Here is a 27,831-nt window from a genome sequence, read left to right as displayed (position 1 = left end):
ACCTCCCCGGCGGGAGCAGGCTTCTTCTTCGTAAAAAAGAAGGACGGCTCTCTCCGTCCCTGTATAGACTATAGAGGCCTTAACCAGATCACGGTGAAGAATAAGTACCCCCTTCCGCTCATTCCAGAATTATTTGATCGCCTGAGGGGGGCTAGAGACTTCACCAAACTGGACCTCCGTGGGGCGTACAACCTGGTCCGTATCCGTCAAGGGGATGAATGGAAGACTGCATTCAACACCCGGGCTGGCCACTATGAATATCTGGTAATGCCCTTTGGTCTCTAACGCTCCTGCCGTCTTTCAAGAGTTGGTCAATGACATCTTCCGGGACCTTCTCTACTCCTGCGTTGTGGTGTACCTGGACGACATCTTGGTCTTCTCTCCGGATCTCCAGACTCACCGGAGGGATGTTCGTCAGGTCCTGCTCAGGCAGAACCACCTCTTCGCTAAATATGAGAAGTGCCTCTTTGAGCAGACCTCGCTTCCGTTTTTGGGCTACATTATTTCTCAGACCGGCCTACGAATGGATCCAGAGAAACTGTCTGCCATCGAGAAATGGCCTCGACCGGAGGGGTTGAAGGCCAGTCAGCGGTTCCTGGGCTTCGCCAACTACTACCGCCTCTTCATACCGCACTTCTCTTCCCGGACTGCCCCAATTTCCGCGCTCACCCGTAAGGGTACTAATCCCAAAGAGTGGCCGCCCGAAGCAGAGGAGGCTTTTCTTTCCTTAAAACAGGCCTTCTCTTCCGCCCCGGTGCTGCATCGTCCGGACGGCAACAAGCAGTTCTTTCTGGAGGTTGACGCCTCCTCCTCTGGAGCCGGAGCTGTACTTACTCAAAAATCTTCTTCCGGGAGGATGGTAACTTGCGGCTTCTTCTCCAAACTCTTCTCCTCTTCTGAACGCAATTATTCCATAGGAGACCGAGAGTTATTGGCCATCAAGCTGGCATTGGAGGAGTGGCGTTACCTACTCGAGGGGGCTCTTCATCCGGTAATAATTCACACTGACCACAAGAACTTGGCTTATCTCCAGCATGCCCAGAGACTTAATCCGCGCCAAGCCCGGTGGTCCTTGTTTTTTGCTCGCTTTGATTTTGTTCTACATTTTCGCCCGGCTGACAAGAACATCAAAGCAGACGCCTTGTCCCGATCCTTTCTGGTATCTGATCTCGAGGAAGAACCTAAACATATCATCGATCCCGCCAGAGTAATGCAGGTGGCTCCCGTGAGTCTAAATCGTCTCCCTCCCGGTAAGACGTTTGTTTCAGTACCTGATCGGGAGAAGATCCTACACTGGGGCCATTCGTCTAAACTAGCTGGCCACACCGGTCAGAAAAAGACCCTCCAGCTTATTGCCCGGCACTACTGGTGGCCTAACCTGCGCAAGGATGTAATAGACTTTGTTTCTGCCTGTGTGTCCTGTGCCCGCAACAAAGTTCCGAGACACCTGCCAGCCGGTCGCCTCCTTCCTCTGCCAGTACCTGCTGCCCCCTGGCAGCATATAGCGATGGACTTCATAACTGATCTTTCCGTCTCTGCCGGTTGTACGGTCATTTGGGTGGTCGCTGACCGCTTTTCCAAGATGGCTCACTTCATTCCCCTGCCAGGCCTCCCGTCTGCACCCGAGCTGGCTAAAGACTTTATCCGCCACATCTTCCGTCTTCATGGCCTGCCCCGTCACATCGTGTCGGATCGTGAGGTACAGTTCACTTCTCGTTTCTGGAGAGCCACTTGTAAATTGCTAGACGTCACCCTGGACTTCTCCTCCGCTTACCACCCACAGTCTAATGGTCAAGTGGAGCGGATCAATCAGATCCTGACCAGTTACCTCCGGCACTTCGTTAATGCCCACCATTCTGACTGGGTGGATCTCCTGCCATGGGCCGAATTCTCGTACAACAATCACGAGAGCGAATCTTACTCCAAATCCCCGTTTTTTGTAGTCTTCGGTCAGCATCCTCGGATCCCGTTTCCCGTCTCCACCTCGGTGGACAATCCGGCTGCGGAATTTCTTGTTAACAAATTTTCCTCCACATGGGAGAGTACCCGGTCCGCACTCCTTCTGTCATCCGAGCGTATGAAAAGACATGCTGACAAAAAACGTCTGGATCCTCCTCAATTCCGTCCAGGGGATAAGGTCTGGCTCTCGTCCAAGTATGTCCGGCTCAAGATTCCTTCCTATAAGTTAGGGCCTCGGTTCATCGGTCCTCTGGAGGTCATCAGTCAGATCAACCCGGTGGCCTATAAATTGAAACTCCCGGCCAACTTGCGGATCCCTAACTCCTTCCATGTATCTCTCCTCAAACCCGTGGTGCTTAACTCTTTTTCCAAGTCTACAGGCACGCCTCCTGCTCCGGTTTCCGCTGAAAACGAATTTGAGGTAGAGAACATTCTGGCCACCAAAAGGGTAAGAGGGAAGACCTTTTTTCTAGTAGATTGGAAGGGGTTTGGTCCTGAAGAGAGAACGTGGGAGCCCCGGGAGAACATCCATGCCCCTCTCATCCTTGCTAAATTTCTGTCTGGCCTAAAAAAGGGGGGGCCTAAAGGGGGGGGTACTGTAGCGTCGGCGTCCCTGCCCTCTGCTAGGCAGGGACGCTGTTCCCCTCACCTCTCTGCTCCGAGCCTGGCGTCCCCCTCCCGCTCTGCTGGCAGCGCGCGCTCCTTCCCGGCCACTGTGCTTAGGGCGCGCGCGCTCCCTCCCTCTTAAAGGGGCCGCGCGCGCCGTCCTAAGGAGTCCCCGGCCAATGGCCGGAGGACTTCACCATATATAAGGCACCTCCTCCAAAATGGAGGTGCCCGAGCAATGTTGTTGCACTGTTCACTACTCTGCTTCAGCCCTCAGGTCCCGTTGCCAGTTACCTGCCTGATTCCTGCCAGAGTCCTGCCAGTTTGCTGTCTGTTTCCTGCCTGATATTCCTGCTACCTGCTTGCTAGCCTGAGGTCCGACGGTCTGCCTTCCTACTCCTGTCAGTCTGTCTATGGACCAGCTTGCCCGCTCACCTGGGAACGCTCCTCTGCTACGTGCCTGCTAGCCTGCCTGGAGGCTCCGCCGTCACGTGCTGTGACCACCTGCTATTCCAGAGACTCTTGCCCGCTCACCTGGGAGCGCTCCTCCGCTACCTGCCTGCTTGCCTACCTGGAGGCTCCGCCGTCACGTGCTGTGACCACCTGCTATTCCAGAGACTCTTGCCCGCTCACCTGGGAGCGCTCCTCCGCTACCTGCCTGCCTGCCTACCTGGAGGCTCTGCCGTCACGTGCTGTGACCACCTGCTTTTCCAGAGACTCTCGCCTGCTCACCTGGGAGCACTCATCTGTCATCCGCCTGCTAGCCTACCTGGAGGCTCAGCCGTCACAGGTCGTACCTACCCTATACTCAAGAGACTGTCCCGGTCACTTGCTGTGACCTCCTGCCCGTTCACTCAGACTGCCCCGGTCACTTGCTGTGACCTCCTGCCTGTTCACCCAGAGACTGCCCCGGTCACTTGCTGTGACCTCCTGCCCGTTTACCCAGAGACTGTCCCGGTCACTTGCCGTGACCTCCTGCCCGTTCACCCAGAGACTGTCCCGGTCACCTGCTGTGACTGCCTACCCGTCTTCCCTGGTCGCCACCCGCTCCCTTACAAGGACCGCCCCCTTGTATAGTAGCTCAGAGGTTCCGCCTACCAGACCCGTTACACTTGGTTTAGCCAGGGTGATCTTACTCATGCATCAGCACATGCCTGATGAAGGGGCAATACTTTTTTTGGATTACTATATCCACTCCCCCTTTCCTAATATTATGGTTTTTAATTGATTTCAAGCGTTTGTCTTTATTGTGGTATATATTTTTTTCAATATATCTTATTGCTTATTATTATGGGTATGCACTATTTTTCCTTCTTACAATCTTTATACATTGCCACAGAATATATTGGTGCTATAATGGAAAATGAATAACCGCAATGAAAGCCAATTCTGTAAAAATGTTTTCATTTGTATCCATATGTATAAAAGTTACCAGCAGCCAGTAATTTTGAACAAACCTTCCTTTATCACCTAAACAGGCATACATTTATTACCTCCAATATTGGCATTATAAGCTATTCCAACACCACATATGCCATTATTTGCCACTGCGGCCACTTCTCCAGCACAGCGGGTGCCATGCCTAGAAAGAAAAAACAAAAAAACACATGCGGATCATTTTAATACATTTTTTATTTGTCGTGCTCCGACACATTTACTAAAAGATAAACTGAAATGGTTAATGCCTTAGAAAGTATTACTTTACAGAACCTTTCCATTTGAGCATAATCTCTTACGTTGGACAAGGCAAGAGATATTGTTATAAGACACAAGGGCTTTATCTACACAAATGCCAACTCCTCCCGTTCAAAGTCCAGACACAGGATACTATTATATGTGGCGGTAATTTTTTTAAAGGCTTATGTTCTAAGGTTGCAGCCAATAAAATAGTCTATATGTTCCAGGAAGGGATGCTCTTTACAGCTACCTATAATGTTTAGCCATTTACAAATTTATAGTGACTCCTTCAGTCTGCGCCAGTTCCCATCCTGCTCCAGGGAGACAAGACGTAAGCTCCTGCCGCTATATTAGGACTTGTCTTTCACACCAAACTGAGACGAGGACAGATTCTTCAGAGGTGAATGAAGTGGAGCATTGTGCAGACAGGACATTAATCTTATTTGTCTACTACATCTTGCACCATAGGCAGGATCCTCAATTCTGAAAGGCAAACACTAAAAGTACATGAGCTTGGCAGAAGAATATTTGGCATGCCAAAGGGCCATCCTGTCTGCTTAACCCTCAGCTGACGCTATTACTTTAGGTCGCTGTCAAAATTACTTCCTTTATAGGGAATCTGTCAACAAGTTTTTGCTAACTCATCTGAGAACAGCATAATTAAGAGTCAGAGATCATGATTCCAGCGATGTGTCACTAACTGGGCTGCCTGCTATCAATTTGATAAATCAGTGTTTTATCTGCCAGTGCTCTGAATGCGGAGCTCTGTATAACTCCGCCGACACCACTGATTGGCAGCTTTCTGCCTATACACAGTGTGCACAGAAATATGCCAATCAGAGGAGGGAGTGGCGTTATACAGAGCTCATAAATATGATTGACTACCTGGCAGCAAGTTTAATAATCCTTTAGAGATAATCTCTTGCTGATGAAACAGTGATTTTATCACAACTACATTAAGCCGTCGATAAAGTGACATCACTGGAATCAGGGTCTCTGCCCTACATTATACTGCTCTCAGACTAGGTGGCAAAAATCTGGTGACAGATTCCCTTTAAGAGATTCCCAATCCAGTTAAAAACTCCCTTAATGAAAGCCAAGTCATGTACCAAGCATAAATCTATATCAGCGCTTTCAGCATTCACCATAATACAGCTGAGTTATACCATCCAAGAGACTCCCGCAATGTTGGATCACAAGATGAACCCTTCGTTACCAACAGAGGTGTCTCACAGAAGGACGTTTGGTTTGCATCAATTATTAGAGTAATGTAAAACAAAGTGACAACAGTAGGCTGTAAAATATACCAAACGGCCATCACTTAAGGATGGCACAAGTCAGCATTTTTAAGCCAAAGCATAAAAAGTCAAGTACTGTTAACGGCATATCCTAAGGGGCCGCAAACATAACAAGAATGCTGCCTACCCCACATAAAACTGCACAGCGCAGGTTTCTTCTCGCTTGCAGCTCTCCAGAGTATCATTTATAACTGCAAAATTCCTAGATGGTTATAGTCCTACAAATATTCCAAGTAGAAAATGATCGGGAAACGCTTATAAATAAACCTTTAAAGCAGCAGGTTTACCGGACCAGGAAAAGAAAAAAATATATATACCGTAGTACTTAAGTGTATCGCACAGATAGATGTATACAAAACAAGGTTTATGTAAACTACAGTATTTGTTCAATGTATGGACACAGGATTCGCTGTGACCCTCGGTTTCTGCTCTATTATGCCACGATGCACACAGAACGCAGCTTACGAAGAGTTAAACCACAGATCGCAGAGCTTACTACCCATGTCAGAGCATGGCTATGGTCCTATATTCTGGTCACCTGCGCGATCTGCAAGGCGAGGATGTCACTTCCTGACCAACATACTTGGCTGGTATTCAAGGGTTAAAAAAAGATGTGCCAAGTTTAGAAATTAATGAAGAAAAATGTGTTCTGAATCCTAGGAGGATCCAAAGACTGAGACTAGTGAGCCATATTGGTAGCCTAGGTTATCCCTCTTGTAACGCAGCCATTCTGGATTTGAGAGCCTTGTTCAGACTCTATTCTGCAATGAAGGAATGTACAAAAGATTGGAGAAACCTTAGTTCTGAATAACACCTAGACAAATGAAGAAGGACTTTATGGGATCTTTAGGGTTAAGACAAGGAGGGAACTATAGTGTTCTGTTATCTATGAAAATCAAATATCCAGAAGAAAGAGGCTCATTCAGGAAACGTTATACAATTTTCCAAAATGCTTTCTCTATAAATTCTTTGTGATTTTCCAGAGCTTTGCCTGAAGGCATTCAATAGGAACCTTCATGGTTTACCTCCAAGGGATAAAAATCGGGTCTGATCATATGATGATCACACAGGGGTAAAACTGATAACTCCTCACAATGACGAGTGCACTTGTGTGATCATCACATGAGGTTTATCCAGAGGATTACAAGAAGTGGTCAGTACAAAACACAGCTTGTCCTGCAATAAAACAGACAGGCGCTCAAAGCTCTGCCAACAGAAAAAGCTCTCTAAATGCAGCAAACACTTCCGGTTATTTTAGTAATGGTTGCCTTACGTGTCCAAAAGCAGTAAAACAAAGATAGCATCATAAATCATGCAAAACTAAAAACAAAAAATGTAAGAAAAATATGGGGAATACCTGCCCCATCACTCTCTTGGCAAGTTAATAGCTTTCAGAATGTGACAAGTTAAAAAAAAAAAAAAAAAAAGTATGCCTTCTTTAAGGACAGCTGTATCCTCAAGGGGTTAATGCTAAAATCTGCATCTTCCAGATTCTTGTCAAGCCCTGCCTGGAGGAAATCCAGCAACAAAAATGGTGCACTTACCTAAGGGATCCTGTGCTAACCCTGCAAAGATGTTAAAGGTCTTCCATATCCTCAGGTAAATGTCAGATGTCACAGCTTTTCGCTTGCTAACAAGGTGGAAATAACTTAGTAGTCAGATGGAGTCCTTAGGATTGCACACTGAATCTCCAAGCTATTAGGTAAATGAAGATGGACCATGTGGCCCTGTAATAAAAGGCCTACACTGTGGAAGGAGCAATGCTTGAGATAGCACCATTTCTCTGAGAACAATTCTCTCCGTGACCTAAATGGAGCAAGAATTATCAATGTTTGACCTCTCACTTTCCCAATAATTACCCATTATGTCTAATTCATGACTCTAGGCCTGTCAGCTGGTCCAGTAGTTGAGAGAAATTTTTACTTATTTTTTTATAAAATCATTCACTTTTCCTTGTTGCATAGATCCATGAATTGGCTGTGACACAGATCATCTTTTTGCCTTCAGGGCTTCTTTTTTTCCTAGGAACACTCGCTGATGATTATGTTGCAGTGGAAATGCACCTTTATTCAGAAACAAGCTAGAAATGCTTGAGAGGCAGCATCGCCACATAATAGGCGCCATCCAGAACTAAAATTGCCACATTTAGGAAATGAGTTGCTTCATAAAGAAATGGAAGGAGTAAAATTCCTTCCTTCTTTCAACAGCAGACGCGGAAATTATTCAATTCTGAGGAAGAAAACCAGAGACAATGCTTTTTAACGTTTGAATGTTTTTTGATTTGTTCAGAGGAATGGCATCTACCTTGAAACCAGTCTTAAACCATTTATAGAAGCCACCTCTTTGAAAGAAAAAATAGTCTAATTTTCTAGGAAAAAAAAAAAAGTTTGAAAAAGATTCTATGTCCTCCAGTGAGAGGTTTTCGGTTTCCACCTTTAATGTCACCTATAATCTGTAGAAAACCATTGTCAAACAAATGTAAATAATTTAAGGGTGAAATAAAATGATAAAATAATGTGGTTGGAAAAGTGTGAACAACCTCTTATGACTGGGAATGTGGCTGTCTTCAGTATTAGGCAATCACATATAAACTCAAGTTAAATACTGTAGTAGCCAGAGCACAGCACCCATCATTTACAGTGATTCTGATTAACTCCATATAAAGTTTAGCTGTTCTAGTAGGATTTTCCTGACATTTTCTTAATTGCATTTTACAACAAAAGCCATGGTCCGTAAACAGCTTACACCACATCAAAGGGATCTCATCGTTGAAAGTTTCCAGCCTGGAGAACGGTAGAAAAAAATTCCAAGGCATTAGATATAACATGGAAAACTATAAAGAGGATCATCAAGAAATGGCCTAAATTTGGCACAACTGTGACATTACTTACAATTGGACATCCCTCGAATATTGATGAAAAGACCAGAAGAAAATTTGTCTGGGAGGCAGCTAAAAGGCCTTCAGCAACATTAAAGTAGCTGCAGGAAATTCTGGTAAGTACTGGTTCTATACAGCATGTGACAACAATCTCCGCTATTCTTCATATATCTGGCGTATGGGGTATGATGCAAGATGGAAAAACATCCAATCCAAGCTATGTTTTGCAAAAAAACTACATCAAGTCTGTCAAAAGCATGTGGCAAAATGTGTTAAGGTCTGATGAGACCAAGTTGAACTTCTTGGCCAGAATTACAAAAAGTATGTATCGTGCAAAGCTAGCACTGCAAAGCACCATATCCACAGTGGTGGAGGAAGTATTATGCTTTGGAACAGTTTTTCGGCAACCGGAACTGGGACTTTAGTCAAAGTGGAGATAATTATGAACAGTTTCAAGTATCAGTCAATTTTGCAACAAAACCTTTAAGCGTCGGCTAAAAAGCTGAAGACGAAGAGGAACTTCACCATTCAGCAAAACAATGACCTTAAAACGACCTCCAAAGCAACAAAAGAATGGCTTTGCCAGAAGATCAAACTTTACATTTTGGGGCATGTAAATTTTACTTTGGCACAGAAATTACACAGGCAGTATTTAAAATAGTAGCCAGGTGACTGAAAGCACAGTGACCTGTCAGAGGCCTGAGATATGCATACATAATGAGAGCACCAATTACAGCCCCTCCCTAAAGACACGCCCCGAAGCACGAGCATCTCATTATGGCAGAACTGAAAATAAAGATTATAAAAGAACCACTGGACGGATTTCATCAAGCAAGGCATCATATTAATCAGTGTAATGTCACCCACCTGACAGTGTATGTGGTTTACTAAGCACTATCCTGTTGACAGGTGAGCTTTAAGCATTCGGTTTGCCTATTACATTTCTGGAAACTAAAGCTACCCTCTGCTTGTTCATTAGGAACTAGGAAGCCTTTCTTTCTACACAAGAGCTTCTACAAAATGTCATCAAGAACGAGCTTAAAGAGAAACTCTCCCACACAATGATGTAGAACACAGGGCATAATGTGACCTTGGCTCCAAAGGACAGGCAGACCTATAGAACAAGGTATGTAGAATCGGACAAACCAGCAGCTCTTCACTATCAGAAAAAATAGCTATCAGATAAAAAGAACAGATATGGAGAAAGTAAACTGCACTCTGGGAGGTCCCACCGCAGCCGCAACCATAAAATGTTGAGCATCACGTGTGACTCCTACTCTAACAGAAACCATGCACAACAATCGCTGAGTGCTGGACAGCGAGGTTAAGAGTCCTTTGCATAAATATAGTGTTCTTACAGAAGCAACTCAATTCTTTCAGCGAAAATCCCACAGTATCTGAAAATGTCACCATCAAGTTATGGAAAGTAATTTTCTGTTAATTCCTACTTCAACTTCTTAAGTGCTTTCTGACCAGAGGCCTTTACAGGAAGCCAAGCGTGCAAGGGAACATTGCTTCCCAAGACTAATATGAATTCCCCATCCAATTTCATATTTATGCCTAGTCTAGAAAGCTTATTACATATTTCAGCAAAATGATATTTGGAACAAAAAAAATACAAAAAGAGGTGTTATCTGTAATGCTAGCAAAAGGACAGACCGAAGGAGTCTAGCATGAGGAGAAATAGAAATGAAGACATTTATTTTAGATATAAATGCACTGTCCAATTATGTAATTAAAAATAGCAGGTCAGACCTTGGAACGCTATTAATCTTCAAGAACACTTTTTTGTTCTAGATTTTAAAAATCTATTAATGATGTGAAGTCTGGAATCTGATCAGCCCAGTACAAGCCTACAGAACTTACAGAAACCAAAATGTTAATGTAAACCCACTTTTATCTTCTCTCTTAACATCTTTCAAAGTCTAGGATATCAGAAAAGGAAGATATTGAAATTTCAGAATAAAGTTATACAGGAAAGTTTTAGTGTAAGACCAAGATTCACACATTCATGTTGGATGATTCAAGTCCGAGGCCATTTAGTTCAGGTGAGGGGACCCACAGCGAATCCATATATTGCAATAAGTACAAGAAATACATGAGCGAAACCAGACTAAAAGGCTTAAAAAAAAAAAAATAGTGAAGTGGCGAGGTAATGCTTCCGGTCCAAATAATGCCTTCAGGCACGTCTTTTAAAAGATCATACATCATTGTGTGAAGTTTTATTTTAACCCCTTAAGGACCCTGGGATTTTCCGTTTTTGCATTTTCGTTTTTTGATCCCCTTGTTCCCAGAGCGATAGCGTTTTTATTTTTTGGTCAATATGGCCGTGTAAGGGCTTATTTTTTGCGGGACGAGTTGTACTTTTGAATGACATTACTGGTTTTATCATATCGTGTGCGGGAAAAAAATTCCAAGTGCGGTGAAATTGCAAAAAAAAGTGCAATACCACAGATGGTATTTTTTTTACGACGTTCACTGAATGCTAAAACTGACCTGCCATTCTTATTCTCCAGGTCATTACGAGTTCATAGATACCAAACATGTATAGTTTTTTTTTTTTATTTAATTGGTGAAAAAAAAAAAATCCAAAGTCTGCTATAAAAAAAAAAAAAAAAAAAAAAAAAAAAAAAAAAGGGCGCCATTTTCCGAGACCCGCAGTGTCTCCATTTTTCGGGATCTGGATCCGGGTTAAGGCTTAGTTTTTGCGCGCCGAGATGACGTTTTTATTGATACCATTTTGGGGTATATCTGATGTTTTGATCGCCCGTTATTGCATTTTATTGCAATGTTGTGGCGACCAAAAAACTTAATTCTGGCGTTTAGAATTTTTTTTCTCGTTACGCCGTTTACCAATCGGATTAATTATTTTTTATATTGATAGATCGGGCGATTCTGAACGCGGCGATACCAAATATGTGTATGTGGGGATTTTTTTTATTATTTTATTTTGAATGGGGCGAAAGGGGGATGATTTAAACTTTTATATATTTTTAAAAACTTTTTTTTTTTTTTTTTTTTATATACTTTTTGCTTGTTTCTATAGTCTTCATAGGAGACTAGAAGCAGCAACTGTCTGATCGCCTGTGCTACATAGAGGTGATGAGCAGATCACCTCTATGTAGCTAAAATGCTCCTATGCTATGAGCGCTGATCACTAGGTGGCGCTCATAGCGATCATTACATGGCAACCACTGGGGTCTGCTGCAGACCCAGGGTTGTCATGCCCACCCATCAGTGATCCGCGATCACATGACGGGGTCATCTATGGGCGGGGTAAGTGACGCGCTTCCGGTGCGGCGCTGGTAAATGCCGCTGTCAGAGATTGACAGCGCCATTTAACAGGTTAACAGCCGCGGGTGAATCGCGATTCCACCCGCGGCTGTTGCGGGCACATGTCAGCTGTAATAATCAGCTGACACGTGCTCTGTTCAGTGCGAGCTCACCGCCGGAGCCCTCACTGAACCAGGGGTGATGGCCTGGGGCATACTAATACTCCCCAGGCTTTAAAGGGGTTAAAGCCACGGCCCCACTATCAGTATTTGATCAGTATTTTTTCTCAGGAGTGGGAGACAAAAACCTGGTGAGGAACAATCAGAGAAAAGGTATAATAGAAACAAGTCACCAATTCTGCATTTATCACCCACTCCTGGTTTTGGCTCCCACTCCTGAGAAAAAATACGGACCAAATGGTATTAGCTATATTTACTTATTAATTAAAACCAAATACTGAAACTTGCATTTTATTTTAGATCTGGTATTTTTTTTTTTTTAATTTTCTGTATTTGAGTATGGGTCTACGGCCATGTCATGGCTCTGAAAACATCAAAGATTTGGTTGTTTTTTAGCAGATGTGGACAGTGTTATATGCATGCTCTGTGATTTGAACGCGGTCTTCACCTCCGCCTCCAATCTGCAGTGACCTCTGTACATCAGCTATTTTCAGTGATAGATCTGCCAGTGTTACCTGCCTGCTTTAAATGGTTTCACATCTATAGTAATGACAATTGACATAAGGATATGTTTAAGAATTTGGAGTAAATGCTTAATGGAATTGTAAATTCACCAACAATTAGTGTGCATTTACGCGTATGACAAGCCACAAAGACAAAAGCACCACACTGTCACATTCTGTTCTACCCCATAATCCCACTATGCAGTTCAAACCTCATCGCAAATCCGAATTAATGTGCAAAATCTTTATTTACTCTAAGCGATAAAATATCTGATATGTCAGCTGGTAGTTCACCACAACTAATTTTTTTTTTTTTTTAGATTAAGGCTGCGTGCCCACTATGCGTTTTTCAAACGTTTTTGCCGCGGAATTTCCGCAGCGAAAACGCTTAAAAAATGCTTGGTAATACGTGCCCCAATGATAATCCGCATGTGCTGTGCACATGCTGCGGAAATTTCCGCTGCGGATTATCATTGCGGAAAAAAACGCAGCACTAGCAATTATTTTGCGTAATCGCGGCGTTTTTGCTGCCATTGACTTGCATTGAATCGCATAATATCTGCATGAATACATGTGCACATGCAGATATTAAGCGATTCAATGTGACGATGGTACCCAGGTCTGGAGAAGAGGAGACTCATCCAGACCCAGGTACCATACTACCTGTGAAAAAAAGAATTAAAAAAAATATATACATTATACTCCTGTAGGATGAATCCTGGCTCCCAGGCGGCTCGCGATGGTGTAAAAGGACCTTCCATGATGTCATTTAGTCATGTGACAGGTCACATCGGGGAGCGAGGACGCATAGTACAGGAGACTGGGGGAAATCGGAACGCGAGTATAATTTATTATTTTTTTACCATTTTTATTCTTTTTTTAACCATTAACTTGGTCACACTATAAATCCACGCCGGTTGCATGGATTTATATAGTGTGACCAAGTTGTCAAGCACTTTCCAAGTGATGCTAAAATCGCTTGGGAAAAGCGCTTGATAACCCGCATGCGGAAATGCATGTGAAGAACGCTTGACAAACGCTTCTACCTGGCGGGAAAAACGCATGTAAAATCCGCATGCGTTTTTCCTGCCAGGGAGAAGCAGAAAAAATATGCAGCTTTTCTGCATCATGGGCACATAGCCTTAAGATGCTAGAAATTTCTAGAGAGATATCAAAGAGCAGGTATGGTATGTATACTGAATCTAAAGGCTTCAGCATAATATAAAAAGAATATTTTTGGAAGTTGAGATGTACCATATTTTGCAGATTATAAGATGCACCCCAAATTTTGGGGAGGAGAATAGGAAAAACAAGGTTTTTTTTTTATAAACCGGTGCATGTTATAATCCGCTTACCTTGGGACCCCACTCCACCAACGCCTCGGCTCCCCAGGTGGCAGGGTTGAGGCAGGACATGGTGTTCGGAGGCAGGAGATTGCTGCTGCCGGAAGCTTCTGCCTTCTGGCAGAGGCAGGAGTCGGAAGATGGCTGCGGGCCCCATGCTTGTAGTAGGTGTTCGGTGGTGCAGGGGCTCCGCAAACATTTTGGAAAAGCCGGAGCCTTGCACCTTCCATACTCTATGTGGCGGTCTCCGGGAAAATGACCCCTGGAGGCTGCACACGCTCAGATTGAGATCTCCGCACCAGAGATCTCAACTGCGCATGCACAGTCTCTTGCGGCGATTTTCCTGGAGACCGTTGCATAGGAAAGTATGGAAGGTGTGGGGTTCCGGCTTTTACAAAATGTCGGCGGAGCACCTGCACCACCGAACACCTACTACAAGAAAGGGGCCCGCAGCCATCCTCCTGCCTCTGCCAGAAGTCAGAAGCTTCCGGCAGCAGCGACCCTGGGACCCCGCTCCACCAACGCCGGTAAGCGCGTTCGGCTTACACAGTTTGGATTATAAAATGCACCCCTATTTTTGCCCCAAATTTGGGGGTAAAAAAAGTGCATCTTATAATCTGAAAAATACGGTATTTGTTATAAAGGCAGCCTTAAACCAAAATAAAGAGATGAGACTTGCTAAAAATGGTTTTCAACACATACACTGTTAAAATGCCAGGTTTTTGTCATATTAAAAAAAAAAATCATACCAAGAAGCAGCAAAAACGTTGTCATGAGTTTTTGCAGGGTTTTTAGTTAAAAAACAACAACAAAAAAAGCATGTACAGCAGGATGTGAAACCCATTTATTTTTGTGATTTTCTCAAGCTTTAACCAAAATGAATGGAGGTGTGTTAAAGTAAACAATGCCTGAGCAATTCAATGGCCCACCAATGTGTAAAACTAAACATTGCCTGGCCAATGTGTGAAATTGAATGATGCCTAAAGCCCCCGTCTCACATAGCGAGATGGCTAGCGAGATTGCTGCAGAGTCACGGTTTTGGTGACGCAACAGCGACCTCACCAGCGATGTCGCTATGTGTGACACTTTGCAGCGATCAGGCCCCTGCTGAGAGGTCGCTGATCGCTGCAAAGTGTCCTGGACCATTTTTTGGTCGTTGCCCTCCCGCTAGTCAGCACACATCGCTGTGTGTGACCAGCGGGAGCAGCGATCAGGCTGGTAACCATGATAAACATCGGGTTACTAAGGGCACACGTGCACCTAGTAACCCGCTGTTTATCATGGTTACGAGCCTGCTAAAGTGAGCGTTAACCTCCCGCTCACCGTAGCAGAGTGGTAACCATGATAAACAACGGGTTACTAGGTGCGCGTGTGCCCCTAGTAACCCGATGTTTACCATGGTTACCAGCCTGCTCCTGCTTCAGCAGGCTGGTAACCAGGACATCGTGGAAAGATTCTTTCCACGATGTCGCTGCTCCCCTGATCGTTGGTGAGCCAGCCTGTTTGACAGCTCACCAGCGACCACATAGCGACGCAGCAACGATCCCCGACAGGTCGTATCGTTGTCGGGATCGCTGCAGCGTCGCTAAGCGTGACGGGGCCTTAACCAACTCAATGGCTGTGACCAATGTGTAGAAGTAAACTGTGTCCGCCCTACAAAATGCTCTGCCAATGTCTTAAGCAAACTATTCCAGAACAATTCAACTCCCCTCCACCCCCACTGTTCTTACATTTGTAGTTATGTATTTTTCATGAACTTTTTTGTTCAGAATAGTCACTATTTTTTTCAGACATAAATGTTTGTCTTGCATTGGTGTCCTAACATCTTGTACTGCTCATGCTTGTTGGTGGACGCAAAGATGAACTTTGGGATCCTGAAAAACGCAGCAAAACCTGCTTTTTGTCTGCTAGGTTGTTTTTTTTTTTTTTTTACAGCCAAGAAATCAGGTTGGCTGCAGAAAAAAATGCAGCAAAAAGCAGTTTGTGAACATAGCCTTAAACTCAAGCTAAACTGTACTCAGTAACTATCATTTACAGCAGTGCTTCCCAAACCCCATCCTCACGGCCCCCCACAGGTCATGTTTTCAGGATCTCCTTAGTATTACACAGGTGATTGAAGTATCAAGGCATCAGGAATTCTCTCACCTGTGCAATACTAAGGAGATCCTGAAAACATGACCTGTGGGGGGCTGTGAGGAAGGGGTTTGGGAAACACGGATTATGATTAACCCCACATAACGTTCAGCTGTTCTAGTAGGAATTTCTTGACATTTTCTTAATCACATTTTACAGCAAAAGTCATGGTCCGTAAACAGCTAACACAGCAAAGGGATCTTACTGTTGAAACCTGACAGTCAGGAGAAGATTACAAATACATTTCCAGACATTAGCTATACCACGGAACACTGTGAAGACAGTCACCATAAAGTGGCTTGAATTTGGCATAATAGCTACAATAGATAATTGGTATGGGAGGCTGCCAAGAGGTCTACAGCAACATTAAAGGAGCTGCAGGAATTTCTGGCAAGTACTGGTTGCGTACTGCATATGACAACAAATTTCCTGTATTCTTCATATGTCCGGACTGTGGGGTCAGGTGGCAAGACGGAAGCATTTTCTTACAAAGAAAAACATCCAAGCCTGGTTACTTTTAACAACACCTACATCAAGTCTGCCAAAAGCATTTATGAAAATGTGTTATGGTCTAATGAGACCAAGGTTGAACTTCTGGCCATAATTACAAAAGGTATGTTTGGCGGAAATCCAACACTGCACATCATCAAATAAGCGCCATGCCCACAGTGAAGCATGATGTAGGCAGCATTATACTTTGGAGTGGTCTATTGGCAGCAGGGACTGAGGAAGGGATTAACATTCCAAAATATCAATTTTGCAACAAAACCTTCAGGAAGCTGCTAAAAAACTGAAAGCATAAGAATGACCCTAAGCATACCTCCAAATCAACAAAAGAATGGCTTCATCAGAAAAAGATCAAAATTTTGAAAGGGCCCAGCCACAGATCAGACCTGAATCCAATTGAAAATGTTTCACCTTAAAAGGGCGGCAGGAGATGCCCTCATAAACTGACAGATTTAGAGCACTACTGCAAGGAGAAGTGGGCAAAGATTGTCAAATCTAGATGTACCATGCTGATAGACTCCTACCCAAAAAGACTGAATTCTGTTCAATTCAAAAAAATACTTCAATAAAAGTATCAGTTTAAAAGGTGCATATTTATTTAACCACATTATTTTAGTTCTTTACTTTTCTTTTTCCACCTCAAAAAATTTCAGTTTGTTTTTCAATTGCTTTGTACAGATTATGGGTGATATTAAAAGGTGGAAAAAGTTCTGAAATTATTCTTCGGTTGATTTTTTTACATGACGGAACCTGGCATTTTAACAGGGGTGTGTAGACTTTTAAAAGGGAACCTGCCATGTCCTAGCTACTATCTACACCGCCCCCATTGCTTTGTTAGGGATGCAATTTGCATCACTAACAAGCTTTTTTCATTAAAATTGGTGTTGTTATAATGATTTTATAACCTTTTATGTACTTAGATCCTACCTGCTCGTATTCAGTCATAGGGGTGTGATTCTGCTATTCAGTCAGGGGTGGGCGCCACATTCAGTCACTGCTGGCGCCGCCTATGTATTTGAATATTGCTCCCGGCAAGCGCTACTATTGTGGTGCATTCACATTTCTACATGTCCGGCCGCTGGTCCGCGCAGTGAGGTTACCAGCTTCACTGCGAACGCGCTATGTTCCCGCGTGTGCGCAGTGAGGCTGTGTAGTTCGCAGCTCCACTGTGCAAGCGCTATGAACCGCTGTTCCCTGCGCATGTGCAGTGAGGCTGTGTGGTTACCAGCTTTACTGGGGAATAGAGAGTCATAGCGCGTTCGCAGTGAAGCTGGTAACCTCACTGCACGGACCAGTGGCCGGACATGTAGTAATGCGCATGCGCCCCACAATAATGGCGCGTGCCGGGAGCAATATTCAAATAGGTGCGCGGCGCCAGCAGTGACTGAATGCGATGCTGCCCCTGACTGAATAGCAGAATCACACCCCTATGACTGAAAACGAGCAGGTAGGACAAAGTGTATATAATGTTATACAGTGGTGGCCAAAAGCATTGGCACCCCTGCAATTCTGTCAGATAATACTCAGTTTCTTCCTGAAAATGCTTGCAATCACAAATTCTTTGGTCTTATTATCTTCATTTAATTTGCTTGCAAGGAAAAAACACAAAGGAGAATGAAGCAAAAATCAAATCATTGATCATTTCACACAAAACTCCAAAAATGGGCCAGACAAAAGTATTGGCACCCTCAGCCTAATACTTGGTTGCACAACCTTTAGCCAAAATGACAACCGCTTCCGGTAACCATCAATGAGTTTCCTACAATGCTCGGCTGGAATTGTAGACCATTCTTCTTTGGCAAACTGCTCCAGGTCCCTGATATTTGAAGGGTGCCTTCTCCAAACTGCCATTTTGAGATCTCTCCACAGGTGTTCTACGGGATTCAGGTCTGGACTCATTGCTGGCCACCTTAGAAGTCTCCAGTGCTTTCTCTAAAACCATTTTATAGTGCTTTTGGAAGTGTGTTTTGGGTCATTTTCCTGCTGGAAGACCCATGACCTCTGAGGGAGACCCAGCTTTCTCACACTGGGCCCTACATTATGCTGCAAAATTTGTTGGTAGTCTTCAGACTTCATAATGCCATGCACACGGTCAAGCAGTCCAGTGCCAGAGGCAGCAAAGCAACCCCAAAACATCAGGGAACCTCCGCCATGTTTGACTGTAGGGACTGTGTTCTTTTCTTTGAATGCCTCTTTTTTTTCCTGTACACTCTATGTTGATGCTTTTTCCCAAAAAGCTCTACTTTTGTCTCATCTGACCAGAGAACATTCTTCCAAAACGTTTTAGGCTTTCTCAGGTAAGTTTTGGCAAACTCCAGCCTGGCTTTTTTAGGTCTCGGGGTAAGAAGTGGGGTCTTCCTGGGTTATCCTACCATACAGTCCTTTTTCATTCAGACGCCGACGGATAGTACGGGTTGACACTGTTGTACCCTCGGACTGCAGGGTAGCTTGAACTTGTTTGGATGTTAGTCGAGGTTCTTTATCCACCATCCACACAATCTTGCGTTGAAATCTCTCGTCAATTTTTCTTTTCCGTCCACATCTAGGGAGGTTAGCCACAGTGCCATGGGCTTTAAACTTCTTGATGACACTGCGCATGGAAGACACAGGAACATTCAGGTCTTTGGAGATGGACTTGTAGCCTTGAGATTGCTCATGCTTCCTCACAATTTGGTTTCTCAAGTCCTCAGACAGTTCTTTGGTCTTCTTTCTTTTCTCCATGCTCAATGTGGTACACACAAGGACACAGGTTGAGTCAACTTTAATCCATGTTAACTGGCTGCAAGTGTGATTTAGTTATTGCCAACACCTGTTAGGTGCCACAGGTAAGTTACAGGTGCTGTTAATTACACGAATTAGAGAAGCATCACATGATTTTTCAAACAGTGCCAATACTTTTGCCCACCCCCTTTTTTAGGTTTGGTGTGGAATTATATACAATTTGGCTTTAGGACAATTCTTTTTGTGTTTTTTCATTGAAGACAAATTAAATGAAGATAATAATACCAAAGAATTTGTGATTGCAATCATTTTCAGGAAGAAACTGAGTATTATCTGACAGAATTGCAGGGGTGCCAATACTTTTGGCCACCACTGTAGAATCATTATACTTCCACCGATTTTAATGAAAAAAGCTTGTTAGTGATGCACATTGCATCACTAACAAAGCAATGGGGGCAGTGTAGATGGGAACCTGTCATGTCCTAGCTACTTTTAAATCCATTATATGTTATCAAACAGTCGTCTGTGAAAGAAATCAAGAAATCAGATAAAAAATATTTTTAGTTCACCCGATCAGGAAAGTAATGAATATCAGTTAAGTCACGGGTGAGGCTAAAAAAGCACAGTAAAGTACAGAAGTGTCCAATCCTATGACCTGTCAAAATTTTTATGATAATAGTCTTGTAAAGGAGAACTTCATTAAATGAGAGTGTTCAGTTTTAACCTTCGTTTGATGGCTTTACTTCTAAAATGCTTGCAAGTCATAATACTATGCTTTGAGGTTTTTTTTATTTTTTTATTTCTGCAGCTTGACAACTTGAAGCAGGGTTCAGAAGTGTCCAACAAGTTTTTTTAGAACGTTAGCTAGGAAAAAAGCACGAATGCATGAATTGGGATGACCGCACGGTGCATGTTCTGGGTGACTGACTGGCATACTAAAATTCAGGTATGGTAAAATGAAACACAAAATATACTCAAACCAAATTATATTCGACCTAAAACCAATCAAATTGATCAACTTTTTTTTTTAATTACCTGAACATGGCTTCATATCAGAATACAAACAATTTTAATTAGTTTGAAGAAATAGCATGAACCAGTATTGGTATATTGTCTTGGGGTCCTTTTACGAGCGCTGTGACATGCAACTATTGTGAGCATTTTCTAGGATCGATTCTTCATGCAAAAGTTCATACGAAACCCTTTATGTTGTCGGCAACACCTGTTTACACGCGGTGATTTATATATATGCAAGCAGAACAAATGTGGATAATATTGAGCGTGTGTGTTTTATTGTTTGATCATTGGGTCTTTTTACACTGGGCAAAGATAGTAATGAATGATAATTTGGGGAATCATCATCATCCTTTGGAATTAGCCCTCTACCTTTCCATGAAGTATAAAAATATAGATGTTCTTTTACATATGGATAAGATAATAAGCTGATAATGTAATGGTAGATGGCCGAGGGATCGGTTGAATCTGTTTACAAGACGCAAGATAGTTGTGCAGGCCAATCTCAGTTACTAAACATAGTAGGAGAAAAATTGGAGGACAGATTAAAGACAATTACAGATGAATGCTTAAACAATTGTAGCTTTTAATTTATAAATTTAGTTGCTATTAAGCAATTTGTTCTGGCTGAATTGAAACCAATCTTCCCCTCTGTTAGAGGCATAGCAACAAAGTCTCCAAAACTGCTAGGAAAGCATTAATTAGTCTGCTAGTTTTTAAATACAATTTTTGTTTTTCAAAAGTTCAAAACTAGTGATGAGCGAGAGTACTTGTTTAACCCTTTAAACGAGCACGCTCATGTACTAAACGAGCATTTTCGGCATGCTCAGCATCGACAGGCAACAGGCAATCCCTGCATATGTCACAGGTGTATGACAGATGGCGACACTTTCATCGAAGCCGAGCACGCCGCAAATGTTCGGCGAGTACTTGAGCGTGCTCGTTTAAAGGGTTAAACGAGCGCGCTCGCTCATCACTACTCAAAATATCTAACATGACAGTTTTCAAAAAGTTATGTAAAGAAAGCAAAATACTAAAAGTTAGGATGGGATAACAAGGCAACCTTGTCCACAGCCACATATCAAAATATGGCGGATGTTAAATCGCAACATAGTAAAAGTGAATGTGTTCGCGTTTATTATACTCAAGTTGCAAGATTTCCACTTCTAGACTGGCATTTCTTTCATGCATCGGTAGCGATATGACTACACTCACATTTATTTTGTTGCAATGTACAGGATCGCTATATCGTCATCTTTGAATGCATGACACCTCTCATGTAGTAAATCGGCATGCAGACCCATGTCACCACAAGAAATGTACCCCAGAAAGACAGTGGAGTATATTTCTGTCATAGTTTCCGCCATCTTTATGGTGTGAATTATAACGAAGATGTTGGCTGCACTGGACCATGCCATCCACCGGCTAAACTCTGCTCACTTTTCATAAGGGGGAATGCTATAAAAACAAAAGGCACAAAATTTGTGCACATCTAGGAGTTCTGCAAAAAACTTTTACAAAACTTTGAAACACTTTTACGTCAGTATTTTGATGAATCAGGACCATTGAATTTAACGTGTTACGCAAATGGCATAGTTGGAGTTCTAGAGCTTCTGTCCGACCTCAGTGTGCCGCTCTATGGTGCCAGTGATTGTCCATACCCCTTAATGCAATACTGAAGAAAAGACTTCATATAGAGGATATTATGTATATAATAATTTGAAGGATCCTGCATCAATAACTTATATGGCTAGCCATACACACACAAATGCATTATAATGTATAGCAGCTTTTTCTGTTTAGATCATATTATATTCAAAGTGTAACTGTTTGTATATAAAAGTTTTTATATCTGATAGGTGGGAGTCCGAGTCTTGAGACCCCCACTGATCACTCAAAACACCGCTGTGAAGTCCATGGCTACTGCAGGAGCTGCACACAGAGTGGTGTACACGCTCAATAGTACGTCTATGAATCCGTACATTCACTGTGACAGAGCAGTCTACAGTCATGGCCAAAAGTATTGAGAATGAGACAAATAGTAATTTTTCCAAAGTTTACTGCTTCATTTTTTGTAATGGCAATTTGCATATACTCCTGAATGTCAAAGAGTGATCAGCTTAACAGCAATTACTGTACTTGCAAAGTCAATATTTGCCCAGAAAATGAACTTTAACCCCCAAAACACATTTCATCATCATTGCAGTCCTGCCTTAAAAAGGAGCAGCTAACATCGTTTTAGTGATTAATCCATTAACACAGGTGTGGGTGTTGATGAGGACAGGGCTGGCGATCAGTCATGATTAAGTAAGAATGACATCACTGGACACTTTAAAAGGAGGCTGGTTCTTGGTATCATTGTTTCTCTTCAGTTAACCATGGTCATCTCTAAAGAAACACGTGCAGCCATCATTGCACTGCACAAAAATGGCCTAACAGGGAAGAGTATCGCAGCTACAAAGATTGCACCTCAGTCAACAATCTATCGCATCATCAAGAACTTCAAGGAGAGAGCTTCCATTGTTGTCAAAAAGGCTCCAGGGCGCCCAAGAAAGACCAGCAAGCACCAGGACCGTATCTTAAAACTGTTTCAGCTGCGGGATCGGACTACCAGCAGTGCCGAGCTTGCTCAGGAATGGCAGCAGGCTGGTGTGAGTGCTTCTGCACGCACTGTGAGGCGGAGACTCTTTGAGCAAGGGCTGGTTTCAAGGAGGGCAGCAAAGAAGCCACTTCTCTCCAGAAAAAACATCAGGGACCGACTGATATTCTGCAAAAGGTACAGGGAGTGGACTGCTGAGGACTGGGGCAAAGTCATTTTCTCGGATGAATCCCCTTTTCGATTGTTTGGGACATCTGGAAAACAGCTTATTCGGAGAAGAAGAGGTGAGCGCTACCACCAGTCTTGTCTCATGCCAATTGTAAAGCATCCTGAAACCATTCATGTGTGGGGTTGCTTCTCAGCCAAGGGAATCGACTCACTCACAGTCTTGCCTAAAAACACAGCCATGAATAAAGAATGGTACCAGAATGTCCTCCAAGAGCAACTTCTCCCAACCGTCCAAGAGCAGTTTGGCGCCCAACAATGCCTTTTCCAGCATGATGGAGCACCTTGCCATAAAGCAAAAGTGATAACTAAATGGCTCATGGAACAAAACAGAGATTTTGGGTCCATGGCCTGGAAACTCCCCAGATCTTAATCCCATTGAGAACTTGTGGTCAATCATCAAGAGACGGGTGGACAAACAAAAACCAACAAATTCTGGCAAAATGCAAGCATTCATTATGCAAGAATGGACTGCTATCAGTCAGGATTTGGTCCAAAAGTTGATTGAGAGCATGCCAGGGAGAATTACAGAGGTCTTGAAGAAGGGGCAACACTGCAAATATTGACTTGCTGCATTAACTCATTCTAACTGTCAATATAACCTATTGGTACTCATAATATGATTGCAATTATATTTCTGTATGTGATATAAACATCAGACAAACACTAATAAAAACCAGAGGCCAGCAGATCATGTGAAAATATAATTTTGGTGTCATTCTCAAAACTTTTGGCCATGACTGTATGGTGCCCATAGACTTACCATTGAGCCCGCAGACAGCTCTGTGCTTTCAGGACATGCAAGACATGTGGACTTCAGAGCAGTATTTTCAATGATCAGTTGGGGTCTCAGGATCCAGACCGCCACCAATCAGCAACACTATACAGCACCGTCATATATATTTTGTATAGTGATGAATTTTAAATGTTTATTTAAAAAAAAAAACCAAAGTGTGTCTTTGTATGAAAATGGGTGTTTAATTAGGCTTTATACTGCCACAAATAAGTTACCTGTTATCATTGAGCTGTGTATACCGAGGCTGTGGATCCGGATCTTGGTCATTCACATCATAGCTGGCAGCTGGATCCTGAATAAAAGACAATTGTAAAAGATAAAGCAAACACACACAATAGAAGCATTGTCAATTAAAGGGACGAGCTATACATCACTTCCTCTTATCAGTCCTACACCACATCATTTGTTTCTTTTTCAGTCGACTGCTGTGAAAGAATAAAGATATCCAAGTGCATTTAGTTTTTCATCAACCTAATGGCTCCTTCCTAATACATTTCAAGTGCACTGCGGCAAATGGCTGTATAGAATAATTCACACAGATCAATAATCAATCCTTTCTTTTCTTCCGGTTCCCTTTTCTTACCAAGCAGATGAATGTTTAACCATGCATTATTCAGCTGTTCATTAAACACACATGCCCAGAAAATAAATTACAATAAGAAATCTTGTAAATGTCTATATACTTCTATAGGTCAAAGTAACAATAAAACTAAATTTCACAGTCTGGATGGACAATAGAGACAAAACACCTATGCACTTGATAAGGTCTGCATTTTTATGCCCACATTAGCTGCTGTGTTACATACTTGTTACCAATTCTTCCATCCATAGTTGAATACCAAGTTCAAAATTACAGTATGACCCCTTCTCCATCACAGCTGAAGCAGACAGAGAAGGGGGCTGGATGAAACAGATATTGGAGCAGCCATCAGAATAAAAGTATAAATGTCATTTTAATCAATTTGCATCTCAAAATGCTGCTATAGCTTCTTACGAGATTGCAACCAATATCGCAACAGTGCAAAAATGACCGCTTGATTAGAAAAATATCAATCTCTCTCAATACATAAAAACAAGCAAGTATCAAGTATCTCCGATTCTTTTAAGCCTCCCTCTTACTTCCCCTCAAGCTTCCATTGCAGGATTGTAGACCAGTAGAGTTACTCACCAGCCTTGATATAATTGGACAAAGGCACAATATTTACTTTCACTTTTTTCCTTTTCAAGAGTTCAATTGCTCCTTGAAGAAGGGAAAGGGTGTCCCTGATTGGGCACCACATTGACCAGAACTTGAGAGTGTTCCTTATAAATCATCAAGCGCAAGATAGACAAATGACCATGATTTAACATTTGCCCATTACTGTAAAACGATAGAAGTTTATCACTCTGACTGATGATTTTCACAATGTGTTTAATGAGCGAAACCTGATCTGAGAGACCACTCCAAATCCCCTCACTACTATGTCTGTGTTTAGACGTTTTAATAAGTTATGGATGGCACTGGAAAACAAGGGCTCTGCATAGAAGATCATGGTGTGCAGGGTACAACTTTTTGCAGAGCAATGTGTTTGGCTTTGTAGCCTGTGCTTTCTATTGAATCCACACTCCAGAGTGTATGTGCGCGCAGACCAGAGCTCTGCTCTCTGTCTGCTGAGCTGCGCGTGACTTGGGGGGCTATAGCGTGATCACTGGGGACCTAAACACCAGATGCCCCACTGATCAAGTGCCTGCTAAATAGAAAACTCAGGAAGAATGTTTAATTACTCTTTAAGTGAACATAAAAAAAAAAGAAGAAAAACAGGCAATTGAATTCTGATCAGAATTCGCTCTAGACAAGCATAACACTAGTTACGTAGGGGTCTATGCAAGGCTGTACTTTAGTCAGTCCTCGCCAGACATTAAAGAGGTTGTGCACTGCTTTAGTATTGATGATCTATCCTTATGATTGATGACCTATGTCTGATCGGCGGGGGTGCCGGGTGTTGGACCCCGGCCAATCAGCTGTTATCGGTGTCGGCGACTGTCGGTACTCACTTGCGGAGCTGGCAGTGGCTGAAGCAGGGTACTGTACACCTGCCTCCTATTGATCTGAATAGGAGGCAGATGTGCAGTACCAAGCCTCGGCCACTATCCGAAGACGGAGCAGCTCAGCAAGTGAGTACTGGCAGCAGACACCGACAACAGCTGATCGGCGGGGGTGCAGGGTGTTGGACCCTGGCCAATCAGACAATGACAGCCTATCCTAAGTATAGGTCATCAACGTAAAAGTAGTGGACAACCTCTTTAAGTGGCTGGTCCAAAAATGGGATATAGATGCAAACCAAACCAAAAACGTAGGAATTTAAAATCAGGCTGCACAGAACTTTAAGGATGAATTTCCACGCACTGAAAAAGCAGTGGATCTGCCATTGAGTATTGGCTTGCAGAAAACCGCTACACTTTAGATAACGAACATGCTGCAAAAAAATTTACAGCATGCCAATTTATGCAGCATATGTCAGTGTGAACTTCACCCTGTGCAATACAAAATGTGCAGCTCCCCCTCACCTGCTCCACAATGAGGTCTTCCAAGGGAAACACTGCTGTGGATATCACAAGGGCTGATCTGCAGTACATGTGTTCGATGGGAAAGTACCAGAAAAACTAGAAGGGTAACTTTTGAACCTGTGCTCACAGAACGCAGAAGTGGTGCTCATATGTAACTGGCAAAAGGCAGCAAATGGAAATCTCAGCAGGTTCTAATAATTTACACATACACCTCCATATTGCAGCTTCTATGGATTCATCACATGTACAGAACAAGTCTGGGAAGACAAGACGGTGTGAAGATATATGATATTATGTCATATGATGTGCAGAATGGCACAGCAGAAGCCCTGGGGATGAAAACTTAAACAGCAAGTCTTCCTTCCATACGACATAAGAGCCTTTATAAAGTGCACAAATGTCAATCAAATACATATAAAATCACCTTCATTTAGTGACAAAATCGAGGTAAGAAGAAATTACAGTTATCGATCGGTTGCAGCATCTTTCCTTTTGGCAGCAAGTGTAATAATAAAATGTATAATCCTTCAGACTAGGTAAATAAAGGCGAATAGTGAACAATGCCGGGAATGTGTGGTCGGGGTGCAGTTTAGCTACAATGCAGACAGCTTGTTTAGCGAGCCTTTATTCTGTTGCCTTGGAAACCTGAAATGTCGCCTGTAATAATCACATGATGATGATGTACCATTTCGCCTTCTCAGGGGATCATCATTACACCATAAACTCACATAGTTCCCTTGTAAATCCGGGTGGTTCTTCTCAATGCCGTCATCCAGGATAGAGACCACGATGCCTTTACCAGTGTAACCTTGCGCCCAAGCTTCCTTCACATGTAAATCATGGCGGCTTGCATCATACTGAAAAATAAAAGTATATTACTGAACCCAGGTATAAAGTTCACAAAATGCATCAATGGAACTGAAAGATGAGTAGGAAATTAAATTGGGGTTAAGGCCCAATAAGTCATAAAACCCTGAGATTCGCTTTAGTCCTTCAAGCTTCTACAAAGATTATTATTATTATTATTATTATTATTAGATTGAAATATCTGCCAATTCTGGTGGTCCTAAAAGAGCCGAATGATAGGGTTATTTATAGAAATACAGGTTTTCATTGACAGCTACACTTCTTAATACAGATAAATTCATTGTTTTTTTTTGTTTTTTTTTTAAAGGGGCTGTCCCAAAAACAACATTTATTAAAGATTCTTCGGATACATGATAAATGATTGACTGTGAATGGTTCGGCTACTGGGATCATCACAGATCCTGTGAAAGGGGCCCAAATACCCATGTGAAGGAGGCATTTGTCCTGGACAAGCACTTGAAATGGAAAAGTGATCCCACATTCTTACTAATATGATGTTCACCTATTTTTAGAATAGGTCATGAATAGCAGATCGGTGGGGGTCTGAGCCCTGGCACACACTCCACAATCAGCTGCTACCAAGTCCTCCATCTCTTTGAAGTACACAGAGTACAGGCCCATAAGAGTGAGTTCCGTACACAGCGTAGTGGCCGTTCTTGGATACTGTAGCCCATCTCATATTGAGGTACATGGGAGCTGAGCTGCA

The 27,831-nt window shown here is 42.9% G+C and overlaps 1 protein-coding gene across 3 annotated transcripts in view; it reads right to left on the bottom strand.

The window, feature by feature from the left end:
- The window catches only part of FURIN (furin, paired basic amino acid cleaving enzyme), a 222,180-nt gene that overhangs the window by 50,275 nt on the left and 144,074 nt on the right, over positions 1-27,831 (bottom strand). For all 3 annotated transcript variants that reach the window (XM_073653190.1, XM_073653189.1, XM_073653188.1), the window contains 3 exons: positions 26,987-27,115; positions 23,927-24,003; positions 4,059-4,147 (listed from right to left, as the gene is read on the bottom strand). In XM_073653190.1, coding sequence (XP_073509291.1) covers positions 4,059-4,147; positions 23,927-24,003; positions 26,987-27,115 — 295 coding nt within the window. The remainder of the gene's footprint in view (positions 1-4,058; positions 4,148-23,926; positions 24,004-26,986; positions 27,116-27,831) is intronic.

The sequence above is a fragment of the Phyllobates terribilis genome, unplaced genomic scaffold, assembly GCF_046119375.1.
Source record: "Phyllobates terribilis strain yellow unplaced genomic scaffold, ASM4611937v1 Scaffold_11__3_contigs__length_659146591, whole genome shotgun sequence".
Taxonomy (NCBI): domain Eukaryota; kingdom Metazoa; phylum Chordata; class Amphibia; order Anura; family Dendrobatidae; genus Phyllobates; species Phyllobates terribilis.
Note: the sequence above shows the minus strand (reverse complement) of the source record. Positions and strands in the feature narration are given on the sequence as shown.